This window comes from Coregonus lavaretus (assembly GCF_964263955.1).
Source record: "Coregonus lavaretus genome assembly, chromosome: 8".
NCBI classification, from domain to species: Eukaryota; Metazoa; Chordata; class Actinopteri; order Salmoniformes; family Salmonidae; genus Coregonus; species Coregonus lavaretus.
Genome location: NC_139995.1, coordinates 20,536,210 through 20,559,568, shown reverse-complemented (window position 1 = coordinate 20,559,568; position 23,359 = coordinate 20,536,210). Strand labels below are relative to the sequence as shown.

Here is a 23,359-nt window from a genome sequence, read left to right as displayed (position 1 = left end):
AGACAACTATATGTGAAAAGACCCTTATAGTGAACCGAACAGCAAGGACGTTACACGCGACTGAGTGGCATTTCAAAACATTGCATGCAATATGGAACTCTTGCAATATGGATATTGTACATGTTAATATTGCGATTTCAATGTGCAATCAATGAATTGTGTAGCCCTAGTTCAGTTAGCCATTGTTATGCAAATGCACGCTGAAAAGTACCAGTGGCCTGGGCTAGGCCCCAAGTCAGAGCAGGTCCGCTGAGACACTGCTGCCGTTCCGTGGAGGCTGGAAACACAAAAGTCTGAGCCTTTTTGGTAAAACACTGGGGTAAATCTCAAGTGGAAATGCCCCATAGGTGAAAGCACCAGGTATCTGACAGTGCAAAAGTGCTGTCCTGTCCACTTCACTAGTATAAAAGGCTGTATTAGGTCCAGCTGTGCCAGACACTGATCCCAACACCTCAGGAGTGATCCTGCTGGAGACATTTTACATCTTTACATTTTAGTCATTTAGCAGACGCTCTTATCCAGAGCGACTTACAGTTAGTGAGTGCATACATAAAAATAAAAAAATCATACTGGTCCCCCGTGGGAAACGAACCCACAACCCTGGCGTTGCAAACGCCATGCTCTACCAACTGAGCTACACGGGACTATATGAGTGTCGTGGAGACAACACTCATACAGCTCTTGTTGTTATGAGAGTGTCCGCACTCTTCAAAAGATAGGCTTATAAATCCTGTGCTATTATTTTATATTATATGATTTTATAGTAAGAATAATATAATTGAACTTAGCAGGTGCGCATATGAAGTGGCTATATTGAGCGTAAAAGTGATCATTTGAAACAGGTCCTATATGCTAGATTTAGAGTTATGAATGATACAAACCTTAGAATGTCTTAGAAATCAAAACATATATGGGCTGCATGATGTGACTATAGGCTTTTGATTATTTGAGAAAGTCGCAAAAAAAGCTTGCGCTCTGTTCCTTGCCTCAGGCTGTGCAGCTGTTCTCTTTTCAAGTGATCATATTTTCACCCATCAGACTATTCTCAATTTAATTGTGTCTTTACTAATATGTAAAAAAATAAAGATACATTAAAAAGATTTAGAATGGCCCATTATCCAATGGGCAGGAACAGGGGCAGGGCAAAGTAGCCTACCTGTCATCTAGATGCACTCGAATAGTGAATAGAGGCCATGCGCTTTCCCGCCGGTCCGTTTTTTCAATGCTGCCAGGTAGGCTACTTCGGTTTTATAGAGGAGCATATGAGCAGCTGAGAAATAAATATAAAAACACTTATTTCACTCCAGGCATCAACCACTGTTTGAGGAGCATGCTCTCGCTGTGCGACAGGTGATATTCCCCCCAAACGTTGTATGCCATGGGCTCTCCAACACGGTTCCTGCAGCTACCCAGTGCTTAATTTGGGAAACCAAGTGAAATCTGTTCGGGAACATCACATATTTCACTAAACTGTTGACAGCCCCTCTCTCTGCGCGCTCGAGAAAGGAATAAAGGAGAGAGAGGAGGAGATGAAAACGCATCGTGGTGAGATATTCTGTAAAAGGTAATATGTCACCCAATTAATTATGAAAATATAAAAAATTCCCTATTACTAGGATATTCAAAATCAAATACAATATAATTGTAGGCTAACTGTAAGCCGCCCTGCACAATCAATGAACCAACAGCATCGCCTAGGGCTATAGGTTCTCTTCCAGACTCATAGATAGACATTTTGGAAGTAGCATAAGGTGACCAGTCCATCCAGTATGCATAATAATATGGTCCACACTCAAAGGAGATTACTCAAATTTGTTTAATTTTAGAGTATAGGCTAGACCAATTATGTACCAAAGACATCTTCAATCAGTTTTGTTTTACGTTTTTCCTGCCATGCATACAGTGGGGGAAAAAAGTATTTAGTCAGCCACCAATTGTGCAAGTTCTCCCACTTAAAAAGATGAGAGGCCTGTAATTTTCATCACGTCAACTATGACAGACAAATTGAGATTTTTTTTTCTCCAGAAAATCACATTGTAGGATTTTTAATGAATTTATTTGCAAATTATGGTGGAAAAGAAGTATTTGGTCAATAACAAAAGTTTCTCAATACTTTGTTATATACCCTTTGTTGGCAATGACACAGGTCAAACGTTTTCTGTAAGTCTTCACAAGGTTTTCACACACTGTTGCTGGTATTTTGGCCCATTCCTCCATGCAGATCTCCTCTAGAGCAGTGATGTTTTGGGGCTGTCGCTGGGCAACACGGACTTTCAACTCCCTCCAAAGATTTTCTATGGGGTTGAGATCTGGAGACTGGCTAGGCCACTCCAGGACCTTGAAATGCTTCTTACGAAGCCACTCCTTCGTTGCCCGGGCGGTGTGTTTGGGATCATTGTCATGCTGAAAGACCCAGCCACGTTTCATCTTCAATGCCCTTGCTGATGGAAGGAGGTTTTCACTCAAAATCTCACGATACATGGCCCCATTCATTCTTTCCTTTACACGGATCAGTCGTCCTGGTCCCTTTGCAGAAAAACAGCCCCAAAGCATGATGTTTCCACCCCCATGCTTCACAGTAGGTATGGTGTTCTTTGGATGCAACTCAGCATTCTTTGTCCTCCAAACACGACGAGTTGAGTTTTTACCAAAAAGTTCTATTTTGGTTTCATCTGACCATATGACATTCTCCCAATCCTCTTCTGGATCATCCAAATGCACTCTAGCAAACTTCAGACGGGCCTGGACATGTACTGGCTTAAGCAGGGGGACACGTCTTGTACTGCAGGATTTGAGTCCCTGGCGGCGTAGTGTGTTACTGATGGTAGGCTTTGTTACTTTGGTCCCAGCTCTCTGCAGGTCATTCACTAGGTCCCCCCGTGTGGTTCTGGGATTTTTGCTCACCGTTCTTGTGATCATTTTGACCCCACGGGGTGAGATCTTGCGTGGAGCCCCAGATCGAGGGAGATTATCAGCGGTCTTGTATGTCTTCCATTTCCTAATAATTGCTCCCACAGTTGATTTCTTCAAACCAAGCTGCTTACCTATTGCAGATTCAGTCTTCCCAGCCTGGTGCAGGTCTACAATTTTGTTTCTGGTGTCCTTTGACAGCTCTTTGGTCTTGGCCATAGTGGAGTTTGGAGTTGTTTGAGGTTGTGGACAGGTGTCTTTTATACTGATAACAAGTTCAAACAGGTGCCATTAATACAGGTAACGAGTGGAGGACAGAGGAGCCTCTTAAAGAATAAGTTACAGGTCTGTGAGAGCCAGAAATCTTGCTTGTTTATAGGTTACCAAATACTTATTTTCCACCATAATTTGCAAATAAATTCATTAAAAATCCTACAATGTGATTTTCTGGAGAAAAAAATCTCAATTTGTCTGTCATAGTTGACATGTACCTATGATGAAAATTACAGGCCTCTCTCATCTTTTTAAGTGGGAGAACTTGCACAATTGGTGGCTGACTAAATAGTTTTTTTTTTTCCCCCCACTGTAATATGCGTTAGGCTATGTATTGTATAACGGCACAATCATCATTTTAATTCATGTTTCTTTTCGGGCTTGGGCTCATAAGCCTATGCATAAGCTCTATTGGTGTTTTGAATTAATCATCACCTTAGTCCATTTTGTTGTGTTAAGCTTTAAATGACATCCACAACGACCATGTTTTACACACAATTTCAACCTGCTTTTGTTTAAATCGATCATCACAGCGAGGTGAGATTTAAAATCAAGATACTGTTTGAATAAGTGTTCGATGTGATTTTTGATTGCATATGCATTGATGTCAGAGTGGTTAGACGGACAATAGAGCCCTGAGTACCAGGCCATTAGGACCCGATGGCCGTTAGCAAGTTGGGTACTACCAAATCATGCCCAGAGTGCATAAAAGGAGATTACTGTGACTAAACGGTCAAGTGGAATTTTACTGTGGTCATGACTCATTACTGCCGGTGTGGCAATAATACGGTCACCGCAACAGCCCTAGGTAGGCCTACATCTAGTCCTAGTCCTGTGTGTTTTAGCATGGCTAGAATGCAGGCCTCATCCCAAGTAATTTCCAGTCATTGGTGGGAAAAGCATCATTATCAAACAGAGCGCAGCGTAATAGAATGGAATGAGAATGGTCCCACTGTATGCCGCAATCCAGACACAGGAATTTAAAAAACTGGAATGAATGCACTGCCGAGACAGAGAAGAAGAAACATTCACTGTATTTCTTATTACAAATGTACTGCTCAATGGAGCACGGAATAGCCCTAATAAAACAAGCAATTTAGAGGCAACATTACCAAAATAATGGCGCCATACCCCCTGCCTGAACAAGTGGGCCTAAAGTATGAGCAACGGTAATGTTCCTCCCGCAATATCACTACAGCCCAGCTGTCACGAGTCCAAAATTACATTTTGATTTGTGAGGTCGCTGAAACGCAGCTCAAATTCCTCAGAATGTATTTACAAAATAATTTGAGAGGCATTCCAATTGTTTTACCACAGAAACACAAATCAGAGATGTAATTATGTCTATTTATGATCCAAACTCAGAGGTTTCCGTAACAGCAGCGTCGGCTTTTTGTTTTGCTTTCCCTCACTCAAACATTCTGTTATACAAACACAGGAACATTGCACACACACTGGGCATAAACAACATACCCATATATTCTCACACAATGGGGTCTTCCTAGGCCATACATCTACATTAGCACTCACTTCCGTCATCATGAAGTGCTTAGAGAGGCTAGTCAAAGACCACATCACCTCCTCCCTCTCTGACACACTCAACCCTCTCCAATTCACCCACCACCCTGACAGGTCTACAGATGACGCAATTGCCATTGCACTGCACACTGCCCTTACCCACATAGACAAAAGGAATACATATGTGAGTATGAAGACACTGAGGTAGTGTGCCAGGTAAACATCCTCTCCGTCAACGTCAGCAAAACAATGGCGCTGATTGTGGAATTCAGGAGGAACCAGGTAGGGCACGGCCCCATCCTCTTCAATGGGGCTGTCGTGGAGACGGTCAAATCTTCAAGTTCCTCGGCATACACATCTCCGATGAGCTGAAATAGTCAAACCACACAGATACCGTGGTAAAGTAGGCACGGCAGCAACTCTTCAACCTGAATCAAGGCCTGGTATGGTAACTCCTCCGCCGCTGACCGCAAGGCTCTACAGAGGGTGGTACGCTCAGCCGAACACGCCATTGGGTGCTCACTGCCTGCCCTCCAGGACACCTACAAAACCAGGTGTCGCAGGAAGGCCAAAAAGATCATCAAGGACCTCAGCCACCCGAGCCACGGCTGTTCCATGGCCATCACTCAGCCGCGGGCAGTATAAGAGTATAAAAAACTGTCAGTCTGACCAATAGCTTCCACCCCCAGACCATCAGGCTTCTGAAAAGCCACTAGGCAGTTATGTGCTCCCCTGTTCCCCTCCTGCCTCCCGGACTTCCTACTCCTGCCCCCTCCTTGCGGCTCCCCCTATGGATACTCTACCCCCCCCCCCACAGACACTTGCCCTGTCCCCAAACCCGAATGGACATTTATCATTGCTACAGTTGTAAATGTGTATATATTATAATTACTTTTATTATTGTCTCATTCACTTCTCTTTTTTACCTGCATTGTTAGCGCTTGGAACATAAAGATTTCATTGTACCCTGTGATTACGTCGGCGAACCTGTGCATGTGACTAATAAACGCATCTTATCTATCTATCTATCTATCTATCTATACACACTACATGACAACTCATTCCAAAATCATGGGCATTAACATGGAGTTGGTCCCCCCTTTGATGCGATAACAGCCTTCACTCTTCTGGGAAGGTTTTCCACTAGATGTTGGACCATTTCTACAGGGACTTGCTTCCATTCAGCCACAAGAGCATTAGTGAGGTCGGGGCACTGATGTTGGGCGATTAGGCCTGGCTCGCAGTCGGCGTTCCAATTCATCCCAAAGGTGTTCGATGAGGTTGAGGTCAGGGCTCTTTGCAGGCCAGTCAAGTTCTTCCACACCGATCTCGACAAACCATTTCTGTATGGACCTCGCTTTGTGCACGTGGGCATTGTCATGCCGAAACAGTAAAGTGCCTTCCCCAAACTGTTGCCACAAAGTTGGAAGCACAGAATCGTCTAGAATGTCAATGTACGCTGTAGCGTTAAGATTTCCCTTCACTGGAACTAAGAGTCTTGAACCATGAAAAACAGCCCCACACCATTATTTCTCCTCCACCAAACTTTATAGTTGGCACTATGCATTGGAGCAGGTAACGTTCTCCTTTGTCATCCGCCAAACCAAGATTCGTACATCGGATTGCAAGATGGTGAAGCATGATTCATCACCCCAGAGAACGCGTTTCCACTGCTCCAGAGTCCAATGGCAGCGAGCTTTACATCACTCCAGGCGACGCTTGGCATTGTGCATGGTTATCTTAGGCTTGTGCGGCTGCTCAGCCATGGAAACCCATTTCATGAAGCTCCCGACAAACAGTTATTGTGCTGACGTTGCTTCCAGAGGCAGTTTGGAACTCTGTAGTGTAGTTCCAAACTGGGCGGCAGGTAGCTTAGTGGTTAAGAGCATTGTGCCAGTAACCGAAAGGTCGCTGGTTCTAATCCCCGAGCCCACTAGGTGAAAAATCTGTCGATGTGCCCTTGAGCAAGGCACTTAACCCTAATTGCTCCTGTAAGTCGCTCTGGATAAGAGCGTCTGCTAAATGACCAATTATTATTATTATTATTATTATTAGTGAGTGTTAAAACCGAGGACAGACAATTTTTACACGCTACAGCACTCGGCGGTCCCGTTCTGTGAGCTTGTGTGGCCTACCACTTCGCGGATGAGCCATTGTTGCTACTAGACGTTTCCACTTCACAATAACAGCACTTACAGTTGACCAGGGCAGCTCTAGCAGGGCAGAAATTTGACTAAGTGATTTGTTGGAAAGGTGGCATCCTATGACGATGCCACGTTGAAAGTCACTGAGCTCTTCAATAAGCCCAATCTACTGCCAATGTTGTCTATGGAGATTGCATGGCTGTCTGCTTCATTTTATACACCTGTCAGCCACGGGTGTGGCTGAAATAGCCAAATCCACTAATTTTAAGGGGTGTCCTCATACTTTTGTATATATAGTGTTGACATACATTTAGACGAAATACTGATCGAAGATAGCATGGCCGTCGTTTGCAGACAGACATACAGCCTCTTTCTCACAGTGGTACAGTAGTCATGAAGCACGTCCATCATGGAATGCACTAGTTACAGAACAACCATTAACTCAGAGGGGGGGCATTGTTTCTCATACCTTTAACTATTACACAGAGTGCTGTACTAGTAAGTGGTCAAATAAAGTATAAAGGATTGCATTATTGTCCACTTCCACTCCTCTAAATAGCATTACTTCAGAACACAGAAAGCAGCACAGTAAGTAGCTATTTTTCTGGAAAGACCATGGGCCATGGTATAAAATGAGTTTTCACTCAATTTACAGGTTGTAGGCCTGAGGCATGTGAGATGTGAGCCATAACTGATTCCACAGCAGACACAATATCATAGCCACACTTTTCCCATGATTGAAAACAAAGGCTTAGGGGGACACTACTCTCTTTCTATATCATTTCAGACATAGTGTGGCTTTCACACCGCCTTGGAGCAAATCAAGTGCCTGTCTGAGTCAAGTTTGGAGAGCAGAAGAATTAGGCCTATTAGGGATGGATCACTGTACAATGAATGGTTGATGTATGTGCTGTACTTCACTACAGCTTTCTGAAAGCTTTTATACAGGTGAGGTTTAAATAAGTTGCTTGTTAGATCATTGGAGGAGTGTTGACATACCTGCCTCAAAGAGTAAGCCTAATGTCAGGCCATCTAAATATTATGCTGTGCACTGACATATCAAACTATCCCTCTAATAAGAGATTTGACTGTCATGCATAAAGCTGCACTGTTTACACTGAATATTCATATCTGTGAGAAATTAATTAATATATCCCTGCCTCTTCTAATTGAGATTCTACCAGTCTGTCTTTTCTGAATAAGTTAAACATGACACAAGAAGCGAGGGAGAAAAGGGTAGAATTGGAGAAAGAGAGAAAAAAAGAATGAGAGAAGCTGAAACCAATGAGGAAAAGAGACAGAAGGAGAGAAACAGAAGGGAGGGGGAGGAAAAGGAACAGGAGGAGAGAGAGAAAGAGCAAACACCTGGGGGCTTGACTTCAGGTGGCAGGATGTAGAGAATGACAGTAGTGCTGATATGAAAGATGGCTGTATGCTGAGTTAATAAGGAAAACACAGCCTATAGAATCCCACAAGCCGTCTCAACCTGGGCCAATGGAGACAGCATGACAACAGCTCCAGGATAATAGACAGACATACAGTATGTCACATTCATGCATGCCTTTTAAGAAATTGGGTCCCAATCATTTTGGATTCAAGATACAGTATGCTGTGTGGGACAATATACGCAGGGAGGCACCCTTTAGAAATGTGAAAATAAATCCTTATACTGCACATTGAATGGAATGGAAACTGGAGCAAAACATGATTTGTGGTGAGAGAAAGAATGTGACCATCTGTGTGTCCATGCGTGTAAAAAAAATACATTGCTCTCATTCATCAAACAAGCTCAACATGTGGAGAAGATAAAATCAGAGCAAATGTTTTTCAATCTCTGGTTCATTGATCACTGTTCAGAGGACAGAAAACCTGGCAGGCATTAACGCAGGACAAGAAAAATACAGTGTTATAGTGAATTTAGAGTGAAAATATATCAAGATTTACTAGCAGATGCATCTGTCAACAGGGTTGTGATATCCAAAGTAGCTCAAATAATCACACGCTCATTGAATGCTGGGGACAGGTGTGTGTGTGTGTGTTTGTGTGTGTGGGTGGAGGGTGTTTTCATGAATGCGTGTGTGTGTGTGTGTGTGTGTTTGAGTTTAGATAGCTGGAGGGGCTTGGGCAATGTTGAAAAGGAAAATATAAATAATCTTTATTCATTACATGAGTTGTTCTCATATCTCAAAATAGTAAGATGCCAGACCGGCTATATTCAAAAGCTGCATCCATATCCAGTGAGTTTGATAACATCCTTGTTGAGGGGAATGTGGTTCAGCCTTCCATTGACTGACACTGAATGTCATTATTGATAAGGTGTTTAGACTATGCTGTTCTGCAGAGAAAAAATGCCCCAAAATAGGCAGCCCCTTCTCAAATTCACAAACATCTTATAGGTTTTCAAAAGAGGGATATTTCATCAGCACATTGTGAGGCACTGCATTGCTAGATGAAGTGTCAAAAACCCCTCTGGTTTGATTTATCGAGACTCCATTTCCCAATCAGCGCACGACTGCTGCATACTCTAATTCCACCATCTTATTGTTGGGTTGTGGTTGAGAGGCATGTTGGCAGGGCCTAGGCTGTGTAATCACAATGACACACACTGACTGGTGAGGGCCACATTAGAGCTGCCTTTCTGTGACAGTTAGATTACTGAACGGTGCAGGGGGCTTTTAAAAATGTACAGCCTCCCTGCCTGCGCCCTCCACACAGGGCTGTGTTTGGGACAGGTGCTGCTGGGTCATTTGCTCTGAGCAGGCAGGCAGGAGTCATTGTGTCAGTCACACCGAGTGGCCCTCTGGAAAACAGAGAGAGCGGTACTATAGTCATCCAGTACTCGGCAGTCCCAGTGAGGGTGCCAATAACTATGTCTACTTTACGTGACCGATTGGCTAGTTATGGTTCGCCCATCTGTGTTTGTGTTACTAACTGTTCAGCCACCTCGCTCAAAAACATGGATATGGCAATCGTTTGTAAACGACATCAGAAATCCATAACCACTGCTTTAATCTTTTAAAAGCAGTTGCTGCTTCAGATCTAAGAGGAAAAGCCCCTACTTTATTAAGTGGTAATGGCACAATCAATCACCATCCACTTCAGAGAGTACAGCTCTACTGTACAGGAGAGGACCTCCAGATACCAATGCTCCAATTGAGCTGTCAGGTCCACTGCTTCATGGGTAAGTGAGCCCGACAGAGGGGAGTTTATTGGGGAGTGAGAAAGAGTGTGAGAGTGTGTGTGCGCGAGCGAGAAATGCATTTGAGTTTTGCTTGGTCACGTCCACTCCCCGTGGTGCTGCTGTACCCCTCGTCCTCTCCAGAGGGACCCTGATACTGGGCTCTGAGTCTGGGGCTGGAGACACACATAGACTGCAGCTCAGTACATATTCTAACTCAAATAAGCAAATTAAAGAGAAAGCTTCTCTCTCACACATATCCACTCATATGACCTGAGGTGGCTGGGAAGTGTAACACACACAGTGAACAAACTGTGTGCATCTGCACTAATGAGGCAACAATAGCCGCTCACTCCATTTTAAAACTAAGCCAAAAGCAGTCGATGGACACAAATACACTAAAGGCATCCGCATGCTTCCCAGCCGAAACAGTTCGGTGACGAAGTCTACGCCCGTTCACCGGTGATTGGTGAACAGCAGGGATTCTTCAATAAAGTCTTTGTTGTCATTCAACGAGAGACGACTCATTTTCATGCAAATTTTTTCATTGAATAATACTTCACCAAACATCTTAGTTAAATGTAAAATTGCGCGACTAAGATCTCTTCAGCAAAAACATTTATAATCTCTTATTTCTTGAGTTATCTTAGATTAATTTTGACTATTTGGAGGACGTGTATACTGGCTATCGCATCTAAAAATGGACAAACAGTACTATTGTCGCTTTTTTCTTGTTTTTCAAGCGAAGGTCTTTTAAAAGGGAGTATGCGATCTGAAGCATGCTGACGCCTTAAGGCCTCACAGTCCCACACAGAGAGAGAGAGCTGTAGGGCAGTGAACATGGCCACTACAGGACAGCAGCAAAGCCCATTGTGTTGGTTGAGATAAGCAGAGATTACAGCAGCCAAAAGGGTCTGGGCAGAGGAGAGGTCTGCTGAGGGCTCAATATCTGGGCCCCGTCCAGCCACCTGTCCCCTTCTCTCAGCGCTGAGTGAAAGTGAGCACAACTGGGACTGTCTCATAGATATTACACCTCCTCCGTTTATCTTAGCCCGCATCACTGCCAAGACACTGAGAACTCCCCAGGCAGGCCCTTCATTTCACTGGTCAACAACAATGTGCTTGAGATTCCAAGACACTGAATTAAACATACGGGTGAGTGTGTGTGTGTGTGTGTGTGTTGGGGGGGGGGGTTCTTTTTAATACTTGTGGGGACCTAATATCCCCAAAAGTCCCCATAAGGATAGTAAAACAAGGAAAATTCTCCTTCGTGGAGACATTTCCAACATCCCCATGAGGACAAAGGCTATTTTAAGTTTAGGGGTTAGGTTTAGGGTTACAATTAGGGTTAAGATTAAAATTAGGGTAAGTGGTTAGTGGTTAGATTTAGGAGTTAGGTTTGGGTTAAGGTAAGGGTTAGGGAAAATAGGATTTTGAATGGAAATACATTTTAGGTCCTCACGAGGATAGAAGAACATAACGTGTGTGTGAATAATAAAATCGTATTAATACAGAAAGACAGATCGAGAGCGAGAGGAAGAGAGAGAAACTGAAGAGAGAGTGCGTGCATGAAAATAATTAGTATGGTTGAGTGGGGTGACGAGAATTGAGCCTACATGATCACTGAGTGCAAGGAACATGGGCCCTGCTCCCAAACAAACCTCACACAAACACAATTAAACTTGATAACACTTCAGCCAGGATTAACCACAGCAGTTTGCACGTCTGGAAGAGGGCTGGCTGTCTGGGGATTGCTAAATAAACAGAGCTGTAACAGAGTGACGACAGTGTCAGGATGCTCCTCAAACAAACCGCAGTATAGAAACACCAGAATCTACTAAAATTGTTTGTTTTACACAATATACCATGTTTGATGAATGCCACACCTGCAACCTTGGCCTTGTGCAGCCCAAGAGCATATTGTAATGGTTTTAGTCTGAATGGCATCCTGTGTTGCAGTAGTATGCAGATTTAGCGTAGGCTAGGCCTAAGTGTTAGTGTGATGTCCACTCACTGAGTCTCTTGGCGGCCTGAAGGGCGTTGGGTGCATTGTCAGCCACGTAGAAGCGCTGGACTGTCACCCCACTCTCCTGCATCAGCTTCTTGCTCTGGTACTCCTGCAGGTTCAGCCATCGCCTGGAACTCACCCGTGCACACTGCAGAGAGGGAGAAAGACAGAGACACAAAATGTTTTGTTGAAAGTAACCAAATATTTAACTAAAGATGTAATTAGCTAAACACTAGGAAGCTAGAAGGAATCCAAAATCAGGGAGCATAGCAGTTGAGGCCATGAGAGATTAAACTTGGTTTTCTATTCCCCTGAAAGGAAGCATTCTACTAGGAATATTAAACACTAAACAGGCACAGGTTTTCTGTGAGGAGTATCCTTGGTGACAGCCTGAGATTTCTGTTTCCGTTTTAAATTAGGCCTACATGCAAAGATTACTTTGTACTGCACAAGCCGCTGTTTCAACATCTGGTGATGTTCAGGAATTATCAATACAGCCCAAACGTTTATCAAGGTTTGACTGACTCTAAGTTAGAGGAATAACCATACCTGAAGTGCAGGTGTGTCTGATTAAGCCTTACTTATGTTCAGTTCTCTAGAGTGCATTCATTCCTTTTCCATCTCTCCCCCCTTTCTGCCTCCCTTTTCCCTTATGCCTTTCCCCTGCCCCTCCTCTCTCCCCCATAATGAGACAGGTAGACAGGTCTAGGACGTGTTAGAACTGTTTGCCCAGTCAGCAGATGCAGCTAAGCTGTCAGCTCCAGCTGTTGGCACTATTAAAAAGACATTGGGTTTTACTGTGAGACACCTGTGTTAAGGTTAGACTCCCTCAGTGTTGTCAGATGGGCACATTACCCGCACTGCAGTCAGTCTAACATTGTTAAGGAAAACAAAGCCATTGCAGTAACGGTAACTCAGAATGCTAATTAAATAGTAGGGTAAAGTGTTTATTTTCCCGACATTTCACTTGTGGAGGAGAACAAGTGAATTGTGTGTGTAAAATATGTCCACTTTGAGCCACCATACAGAGTTCTAATGAATGACATCCAAAATAATACATTCAACTGATCTTTGGCCATGACTGCTGCAGTTCTTAATTGTGACATTAGTGACTAATCAAATCAAGTGCCTTGGTCATGGAGCGGGTAACTGTGGCTTCTTATAGGCTATATGCCTCTTGATGGGAGGACTCACGCATAGCCGGCCTATTCTACTTCAATAGCAGGAGTTATAAGATAGATGCCTATGGAGAAAAAAAAACTGTGCAGCATCTCCAAGACTTAAAGGAAAAATCCACTTAACTATATTTTGGTATTTTTTCCATTAGTCCACTGTTGACATGCAAAACATTTTGGGACTGTCAGCAGTCATGTTTTCCAGATATTGTACTTTCAAGAAGCAAAGTGTCACTTGCTACATCATCATGATGATGCGTTTTGCAAATTAGAAATAATTTATCCTTTCTTATTCCGTCCCTGCTTAAGAACTTGTGTGTGACTCCAGTAGGCGTAATCCCGTCGTGATCCACTACAAGCCCTGCTGATGAATAATGAAGGCCTCCTCAAATGCAACAAAGTCTGAGGGGCTGATCAACCAAGCCATATTTCAGACAAAAAAATAAAATGAATCCTGACAAGGAAGGGTTGACTGAAGGCTGATGCAGATGAACAGTGGAAGGGGAGGGGCTGCTGCCATTTGACTTAGCGGTGCGAAGGATCTGACAAGGCCAAGCCAAAGCACTGACTCTCAAACAGAGCTGCCTGGGAGCTTCTCCATCATTCATGAGAAGAGGAGAGAGGAGACGGGCTGAGAGCACTAGGCCATCTCAGTGGGAATCCACGACTAACTGAAGGGAGGAACTCTGACCCTGCATAACATCACAGGGGAAGCAAGGCAACAAGCACAAACCCACACTTTCTATAATACATATCTACAGTGGGCTGCATGACACAGTGTGAACATCAAGAACTTAGCCCACAGTAAGACTTATTGAAATCAATATGTTCAAATCTACCTTTCTAGTCATCCATTCAATTTTGTTTTAAGTAGTTTATGAAGAAAAGATGATGTGCATACATTAGAAGTAAATTGTGCAGAGACCTCTCTGGTTGATGCCAAACTACTTTCTAAAGCATGAATCATGTTAAAAGGTCCAATGCAGCCATTTTTACCTCAATATCAAATCATTTCTGCGTACTTACAGTGAGGGAAAAAAGTATTTGATCCCCTGCTGATTTTGTACGTTTGCCCACTGACAAAGAAATGATCAGTCTATAATTTTAATGGTATGTTTATCTGAACAGTGAGAGACAGAATAACAAAATAATCCAGAAAAACACATGTCAAAAATGTTATAAATTGATTTGCATTTTTGTGAGGGAAATATGTATTTGACCCCTCTGCAAAACATGACTTAGTACTTGGTGGCAAAACCCTTGTTGGCAATCACAGAGGTCAGATTTTTCTTGTAGTTGGCCACCAGGTTTGCACACATCTCAGGAGGGATTTTGTCCCACTCCTCTTTGCAGATCTTCTCCAAGTCATTAAGGTTTCGAGGCTGAAGTTTGGCAACTCGAACCTTCAGCTCCCTCCACAGATGTTCTATGGGATTAAGGTCTGGAGACTGGCTAGGCCACTCCAGGACCTTAATGTGCTTCTTCTTGAGCCACTCCTTTGTTGCCTTTGCCGTGTGTTTTGGGTCATTGTCATGCTGGAATACCCATCCACGACCCTGCCCTGGCTGAGGGAAGGAGGTTCTCAGCCAAGATTTGACGGTACATGGCCCCGTCCATCGTCCCTTTGATGCGGCGAAGTTGTCCTGTCCCCTTAGCAGAAAAACACCCCCATAAGCATAATGTTTCCACCTCCATGTTTGACGGTGGGGATGGTGTTCTTGGGGTCATAGGCAGCATTCCTCCTCCTCCAAACATGGCGAGTTGAGTTGATGCCAAAGAGCTCCATTTTGGTCTCATCTGACCACAACACTTTCACTCAGTTCTCCTCTGAATCATTCAGATGTTCATTGGCAAACTTCAGACCGGCATGTATACATGCTTTCTTGAGCAGGGGGACCTTGCGGGCGCTGCAGGATTTCAGTCCTTCACGGCGTAGTGTGTTACCAATTGTTTTCTTGGTTACTATGGTCCCAGCTGCCTTGAGATCATTGAAAAGATCATCCCGTATAGTTATGGGCTGATTCCTCACCGTTCTCATGATCATTGCAACTCCACGAGGTGAGATCTTGCATGGAGCCCCAGGCCGAGGGAGATTGACAGTTATTTTGTGTTTCTTCCATTTGCAAATAATCGCACCAACTGTTGTCACCTTCTCACCAAGATGCTTGGCGATGGTCTTGTAGCCCATTCCAGCCTTGTGTAGGTCTACAATCTTGTCCCTGCCATCCTTGGAGAGCTCTTTGGTCTTGGCCATGGTGGAGAGTTTGGAATCTGATTGATTGATTGCTTCTGTGGACAGGTGTCTTTTATACAGGTAACAAGCTGAGATTAGGAGCCCTCCCTTTAAGAGTGTGCTCCTAATCTCAGCTCTTTACCTGTATAAAAGACACCTGGGAGCCATAAATCTTTGATTGAGAGGGTGTCAAATACTTATTTATCTCATTAAAAATTAAAATGCAAATCAATTTATAACATTTTTGACATTTGTTTTTCTGGATTTTGTTGTTGTTATTCTGTCTCTCGCTCTTCAAATAAACCTACCATTAAAATTAAAAGACTGATCATTTCTTTGTCAGTGGGCAAACATACAAAATCAGCAGGGGATCAAATACTTTTTTCCCCTCACTGTACCTTGCTCTGATTGTTTTCGATTAAAATGGTAAAAAATAAACATAAATAGCTTCTTAGCAAAGGGCAATTTCTAAAGCAAGATTTTAGCAAGGACTGTCTGGGAGTGGTCTGAGTGGGGAGGAGAAAACTGAAAACGTGCTGTTATTGGCAGAGAGGTTTGGAACTCTTTCTTATTGGTCTATTAACTAATTTACCGCATGGTGATGTTACCATGCAAGGCCCAAACTCCATCCCACCAAGGCTGATATTTCAGGCAGTCTTTTCAAACAGCTCTTACACTAAAAGGGCATTATCATCATTTTCAGAATTTCACAGTATTATTCCAACCTTTTAGTGTGGAAAGATATAAAACACAGGAAAATCACATTTTTGACAACACTGGGCCTTTAAGAGTAGCATAAGCCTTTTTTTGATGGCATAGTATTGTATTGCATGCATTGTTCACTGCTACCCCCTCCCAGGTAAGGAGCACTGGAGACTTCATTAGAGCAGAAAAGCCCAGCTTCCCTAGAAAATAGCCTAGGCCTACAGCAGTATGCTGATTAGTCTCCCTCACATCACTGAATAATGAGGGGCATATGCGGGTCCTGTGGCTGTGCCTGGAAGGAATGGTGTTCCATATGTAGGCCTGTTTTATTTATTTGAAGGGGTGTCTGAGAAGTTCTAGGGTGAAACAAAATTACATCAGTCCCCATGGCAGTGGCACACTGGCACTATGCCCCATCCTACATTCATGATGACCAGACGGTCTGTCTCACTGGAGTATAACACAGTTCAATGGCAGGGCAAAATATATTTATACAGCCTCACAAAAGCATTTAATATGAATTGCTTTTCGCTTACACTGCTTCCATTCAAAACACTTCTGTTGCCCTACTTTGGGCAATGCATTTACCCACGCTTAAGTTATTCAAAGCCACAGACCGAGCTCAGAGCTGACCCTCTCGTGAGACTTCTCTGGGGTCTTTTTAGAAACACAGCAACAACCAGTATTCAGTCTGATGGATTGTTCCTCATCTAGTAGTGCTAGGTGTTGCATGTTATAAGTGAGTGGAGGCAGTGTTGTCTGTTAGTGGGTGTGTTGTGAGTGTCTGGCCTATGTCCTTGTTTAAAAGGTACCACAGTGCATTCTCTCTCTCATGTCCACTTCACTTTAGCGGAACATGTCCCAAAGCTCCACAAGGAAAACAGAAACAAGTTCCCTGTCCTTTCCTTATTGGCACACAGTCACCTTGTAGTCTAAACTCTGAACACTGGCTGTGTTTGTGGTAGGTGTGTGTGTGTGGTGTGTGTGTGTGTTGAAGTTCAGATGTGAGAGTGGCATTTGAAATAATATCTCACCTGAACTTCTATACATACACATATTTTTAAACAAGTGCACACTCGTGTTGGAGAAAAAAATCTATACAGTTAGGCTACATATTGGGATATTTTTTACGAGATATCGCAATATATTATTTTTGACAATATCACAATATATTTTTGCGCTAGTCGGCTGTACCTGCACCAAAACTCCAGTATTTGTTTTTCATAGCTTGTTCTCCATCTTAATTTTAAATAGGGAGCAAATTAGTTTTCAGCACTTTTATTTCCATGACCGATCAAAACTCTGTTTTCTCATGCACTCTCGTCTCTCTGCAGCAGACATGCAGTGAGCCAAATGTTTGGAACATCAAATCATAATAAAATTAGCCCATTCGAATCGCAATACATACAGTATAAAATTGTGAGAATCCCAATACATATCGTATCAGCACCTTGCCTAAGTATTGTGATAATATCAAATTGTGAGGTCCCTGGCAATTCCCAGCCCTAGCCCTAGGGTCTCCCGATCTCTAGTGGCACAGGATCTCTAGCTGTGCCACTAGAGATCCTGGTTCGAATCCAGGCTCTGTCGTAGCTGGCCGTGACCGGGAGACCCATGGGGCGGCGCACAATTGGCCCAGCGTCGTCCAGGGTAGGGGAGGGTATGGCCAGCAGGGATGTAGCTCAGTTGGTAGAGCATGCCGTTTCCAACGCCAGGGTTGTGGGTTCGATTCCCACGGGGGGCCAGTATGAAAAAATAAAAAAATAAAAAAAATGTATGCACTCACTAACTGTAAGTCGCTCTGGATAAGAGCGTCTGCTAAATGACTAAAATGTAAAATGTAAATGTAGTGCACACGGTGAGTGTTATGAAGTCCGCAGAAAGAACTAGCCTACAGTGTTTCAGCATAATAACACCTGCCTCTTAAAATAATAACATTGTAAAAGGAGAAGTGGTTTTGGGTCTCTGAGGTCTCAGAAAGTAGACATCTTTTGGCTGGAATGGGCTAATTTTCAGAGCCAACATCGCCTTGAGAGTGAGATCTTCACATCTGTGAGTAGATCATTAACAGGCTAGCATGAGTTGGGGCAATAAAACCAGTGGAGCTCAATAGTAAATCTGACCTGACAAGCTCTGACAAAGTCTGCTGAAAAAAGTTATTTTGTAACTCCTTTTAATTCCTGGCAACTTGAAAAATGCCAGCATAAATAAAGCAGCTGTCGTGTACCTGGCGAACAGTTGGAGAGGGGGAGCAGAAAACACACTTCAGAGCGATTAGGGATGACTACTCTCTCTCACCAAAGAGGGAGAAAAAGGAGAGGAAAACATCCCAAAATAACAGTTGCTGAATAGGAAGTGGGGCTGGCGGTGTCCCTCCAGGCGGTGTCAGTTACCTTGCGCCAAACAATAGAGCAGTGAGACACCCCCACAGCACTTTATTCCCCAGTACACTAAGACCCACATACCAGTCTGTATAACCATGGTTATACAAGGAAGGACTAAAGCCACACTTTATCCTGCCACTCTCACAAATAGCCCTTTTATCCCATTGCCTCTTCTCTCTGCCTAAATGAAGTTATTTCTGTGTGTTTCTTTCACCACAAAAAGGACAACATGCAGGGATACATGATTAGCGTGTAATGTGTCATAGGAAATGCTACAGTGCCAACATTTGAAATCTTGAAGCACCAGCGAGAGAGAAAACATGGTAAATGTTGTTCAAATTGCATTTCCATAATTTGCTTGCCATTCCCATTCTTTTTAAAAGTATTTTCTGGCACATACAGTATTCTATTTCATTTCCTATTTTGACCATTTTAGCAGTAAAGTGCTGTAAGTCACTGTAAGTCATGGAAAAGTCACAGCTACGTCAAGTTCCTGCTGAGTCAAGGTTAAATCATTGCTAACTCAAGGTTAACGGCTGAGATCCATAGAGCACATTGGGAGCAATGAAACATTGGAGCACCATTAGTTTTCAATTAAGGAATCGAAGTGGGCGGGAGGACCGTTGGGCGATGCGAGCAGGGGCGAGGGAGCGTGAACAGGGTGGGACCTAAGTTGGGGAATGCTGAACTTTAGACATACTCTGCGATATCGCGGTGCACCAATCAAAGCTCACTATAGCTTCCAGCTCCTACTGGATTGGCTGTTGATACCTAGCACTACCTAGCTTGCTAGTACCCACATGACGAAGACGCTAGCGTGGCTAGGGTAGTGAGTCGTGCGTGCACTGCAGGCCTGCACCAGGAGAGAGATAGCAGTAAAGGGTGGATGGCAGGCGGCTGCCCTCCCCAGAGGCACTTGCTCTACAGTAATTATCTTCATTAGCGCTCTGGAGACAACCTACCCAGCGCTATTAACCCTTCACACTCATGGGAATTGGTCTATATGGATAGGGCTAAATTGAAATGTATCTTACAGAAGAAATATGAAATGCATAAGCATGGTGGCAATTGAAATGGGAACAGTTTGGAGATTTTGGGAAAATTATTAGACTAAAGTTGAGGACACAACAGTTCACCTGAGAAGACTGAATCCAAACATTACACGGTTGATTTCATGTGCTTTACATTTACTGTACTTTTTGCTGCTTTTGTTGATCATGACATCTGAAAATACTCAGGATATATTCAGTCACATGATAAGAATATTCCTGGAAAAAGTGGGGTAGGTGCAACAGACAAAAAAATGACAAGGGTTTGAGTGAGAGGCAAAGGAAACTCACACTTACGGCACAAACACATCACATGCATACACTACTCAACCAGACATTCAACATCTATCCACTGAGGTAGAAAGAGAGAAGAATAAAGAAAGTAGGCCTACACAGACACATTTTTATGAATAGGCCTTAGAAACAGAAGAAGAAAAGAAAAAAAAGTGCTAGGGGAGCAGGTCTCATTCATTGTCATTGTAAAAATGAAAAAAGGACAATGTTCCTGAGCGATGGAGTCATAAAACATGAAAGGCCATAACTCTGTTACTGGAAATTAGAGCTGGAGAGACTTATCCTCAGAGGGTATGCATCTGTGAACACATTTAGCGCTCTCTCCGCTCTGTTTTTACTCAATAGGCTATACCCAGGCAGTGACGAGGAACTTCACAGGTATAAACATTGACACAAAACCATATAGCCTTGACTAGGGCTCCTTGTTTTTTTTTCATATACTGGAAGACGGTATTGGATAATTTAGGTTTAGGCTAATCAGAATTCAGAAACTTGAATTGGGAAATGTAGGGTTTTGTTTCAAATAAAATAATTCCACATTGTTGGCATCTTTATCCCTGTCTGACCATCGACATTGGTCTTCCTCACTTCAAAGTATGAGCAAAAATATTACTGCAAAAGATATACTCCGAGTCAATATTCACGTCATAAGGAGGAATTCCCCTCGACCACGCCCACAAATTATTCCCCACTGACCCCCATTGTAAAAGAGCCAACTTACAGAAATAACAAAAAATGACGAAAATCTGCTTTGTTGTTCAATGTACATGTAACCATGTCAAAAATCCTGACCTATGGTTCGCAATGCTCCACATAGGAAATAGAGCATGCGAGAAGAGCCCTGTTGCTTCAGGCTATTCAGCGTGGGAGAGTGGGAAATGTGGGGACCCGTTGTCCAAGTAGGCTACAAGTAGCTATGTGTGTGTAGAAAACATTTCACCACAGGTAAAAGACATTTTACTTGTTTAGTATAGTCCGTTTGTAACTCCACTCACTACTTGTAGCTGTAACGTCTGTTTGTTTGCGTTGTTGGTCTTGGCTAGCTTAAATGTTCCAGTCGGTAGCTAGCTAGCACTAACACACCCACGAGGCTGCTAGCACAGCCATGAAAAGGGGCGTGAGGGAAGCCCTACAATATTATGTATTTCTAGGTAGTGAGAACGCTCGGGAGCAGGCAATGTTGAAAAGTCATCTTTAGACAAAAATATAAATTCAACGTAAAGTGTTGGTCCCATGTTTCATGAGCTGAAAGAAAAGATCCCAGAAATGTCCAACTGGCCTCACAACCGCAGACCACGTGTATGGTGTCGTGTGGGCGAGCAGTTTGCTGTTGTCAACATTGTGAATAGAGTGCCCCACGGTGGCAATGGGGTTATGGTATGGGCAGGCATAAGCTACGGACAACGAACACAATTGTATTTTATCGATTGCAATTTGAATGCAGAGATACAGTGATGAGGCCCATTTTCGCGCCATTCATCCGCCGCCATCACCTCATGTTTCAGCATGATAATGCATGGCCCCATGTCGCAAGGATCTGTGCACAATTTCTGGAAGCTGAAAATGTCCCAGTTCTTCCATGGCCTACATACTCACCAGACATGTCACTCATTGAGCACGTTTTGGATGCTCTGGATCGACATGTACAAAATGGTGTTCCAGTTCCCGCCAATATCCAGCAACTTCGCACAGCCACTGAAGAGAAGTGGGATAACATTCCACAGGCCACAATCAACAGCCTGATCAACTTTACGTGAAGGCGATATGTCGCGCTGCATGAGGCAAATGGTGGTCACACTAGATACTGACTGATTTTCTGATCCAGGCCCCTACTTTTATTTTTCTGTTACCAACAGATACATATCTGTATTCCCAGTCATGTGAAATCCATAGATTACGGCCTAATGAATTCATTTCAATTGACTGATTTCCTTCTATGAACTGTAACTCAGTAAAATCTTTGAAATTGTTGCATTTACAGTGGGGAAAAAAAGTATTTAGTCAGCCACCAATTGTGCAAGTTCTCCCACTTAAAAAGATGAGAGGCCTGTAATTTTCATCATAGGTACACGTCAACTATGACAGACAAATTGAGAATTTGTTTTCCAGAAAATCACATTGTAGGATTTTTTATGAATTTATTTGCAAATTATGGTGGAAAATAAGTATTTGGTCACCCACAAACAAGCAAGATTTCTGGCTCTCACAGACCTGTAACTTCTTCTTTAAGAGGCTCCTCTGTCCTCCACTCGTTACCTGTATTAATGGCACCTGTTTGAACTTGTTATCCGTATAAAAGACACCTGTCCACAACCTCAAACAGTCACACTCCAAACTCCACTATGGCCAAGACCAAAGAGCTGTCAAAGGACACCAGAAACAAAATTGTAGACCTGCACCAGGCTGGGAAGACTGAATCTGCAATAGGTAAGCAGCTTGGTTTGAAGAAATCAACTGTGGGAGCAATTATTAGGAAATGGAAGACATACAAGACCACTGATAATCTCCCTTGATCTGGGGCTCCACGCAAGAGCTCACCCCGTGGGGTCAAAATGATCACAAGAACGGTGAGCAAAAATCCCAGAACCACATGGGGGGACCTAGTGAATGACCTGCAGAGAGCTGGTACCAAAGTAACAAAGCCTACCATCAGTAACACACTACGCCGCCAGGGACTCAAATCCTGCAGTCCCCCTGCTTAAGCCAGTACATGTCCAGGCCCGTCTGAAGTTTGCTAGAGTGCCTTTGGATGATCCAGAAGAGGATTGGGAGAATGTCATATGGTCAGATGAAACCAAAATAGAACTTTTTGGTAAAAACTCAACTCGTCGTGTTTGGAGGACAAAGAATGCTGAGTTGCATCCAAAGAACACCATACCTACTGTGAAGCATGGGGGTGGAAACATCATGCTTTGGGGCTGTTTTTCTGCAAAGGGACCAGGACGACTGATCCGTGTAAAGGAAAGAATGAATGGGGCCATGTATCGTGAGATTTTGAGTGAAAACCTCCTTCCATCAGCAAGGGCATTGAAGATGAAACGTGGCTGGGTCTTTCAGCATGACAATGATCCCAAACACACCGCCCGGGCAACGAAGGAGTGGCTTCGTAAGAAGCATTTCAAGGTCCTGGAGTGGCCTAGCCAGTCTCCAGATCTCAACCCCATAGAACATTTTGGAGGGAGTTGAAAGTCTGTGTTGCCCAGCGACAGCCCCAAAACATCACTGCTCTAGAGGAGATCTGCATGGAGGAATGGGCCAAAATACCAGCAACAGTGTGTGAAAACCTTGTGAAGACTTACAGAAAACGTTTGACCTGTGTCATTGCCAACAAAGTGTATATAACAAAGTATTGAGAAACTTTTGTTATTGACCAAATACTTATTTTCCACCATAATTTGCAAATAAATTCATAAAAAATCCTACAATGTGATTTTCTGGATTTTTTTTCCTCATTTTGTCTGTCATAGTTGACGTGTACCTATGATGAA

General features: G+C 43.4%; 1 protein-coding gene across 1 annotated transcript in view; it reads right to left on the bottom strand.

Annotated features, from left to right (window-relative positions):
* Positions 1–23,359, bottom strand: part of LOC311133778 (succinate--CoA ligase [GDP-forming] subunit beta, mitochondrial-like) — a 140,553-nt gene that overhangs the window by 90,479 nt on the left and 26,715 nt on the right. Inside the window, exon 2 of the mRNA XM_084167336.1 lies at positions 12,038–12,179. Coding sequence (XP_084023462.1) covers positions 12,038–12,179 — 142 coding nt within the window. The remainder of the gene's footprint in view (positions 1–12,037; positions 12,180–23,359) is intronic.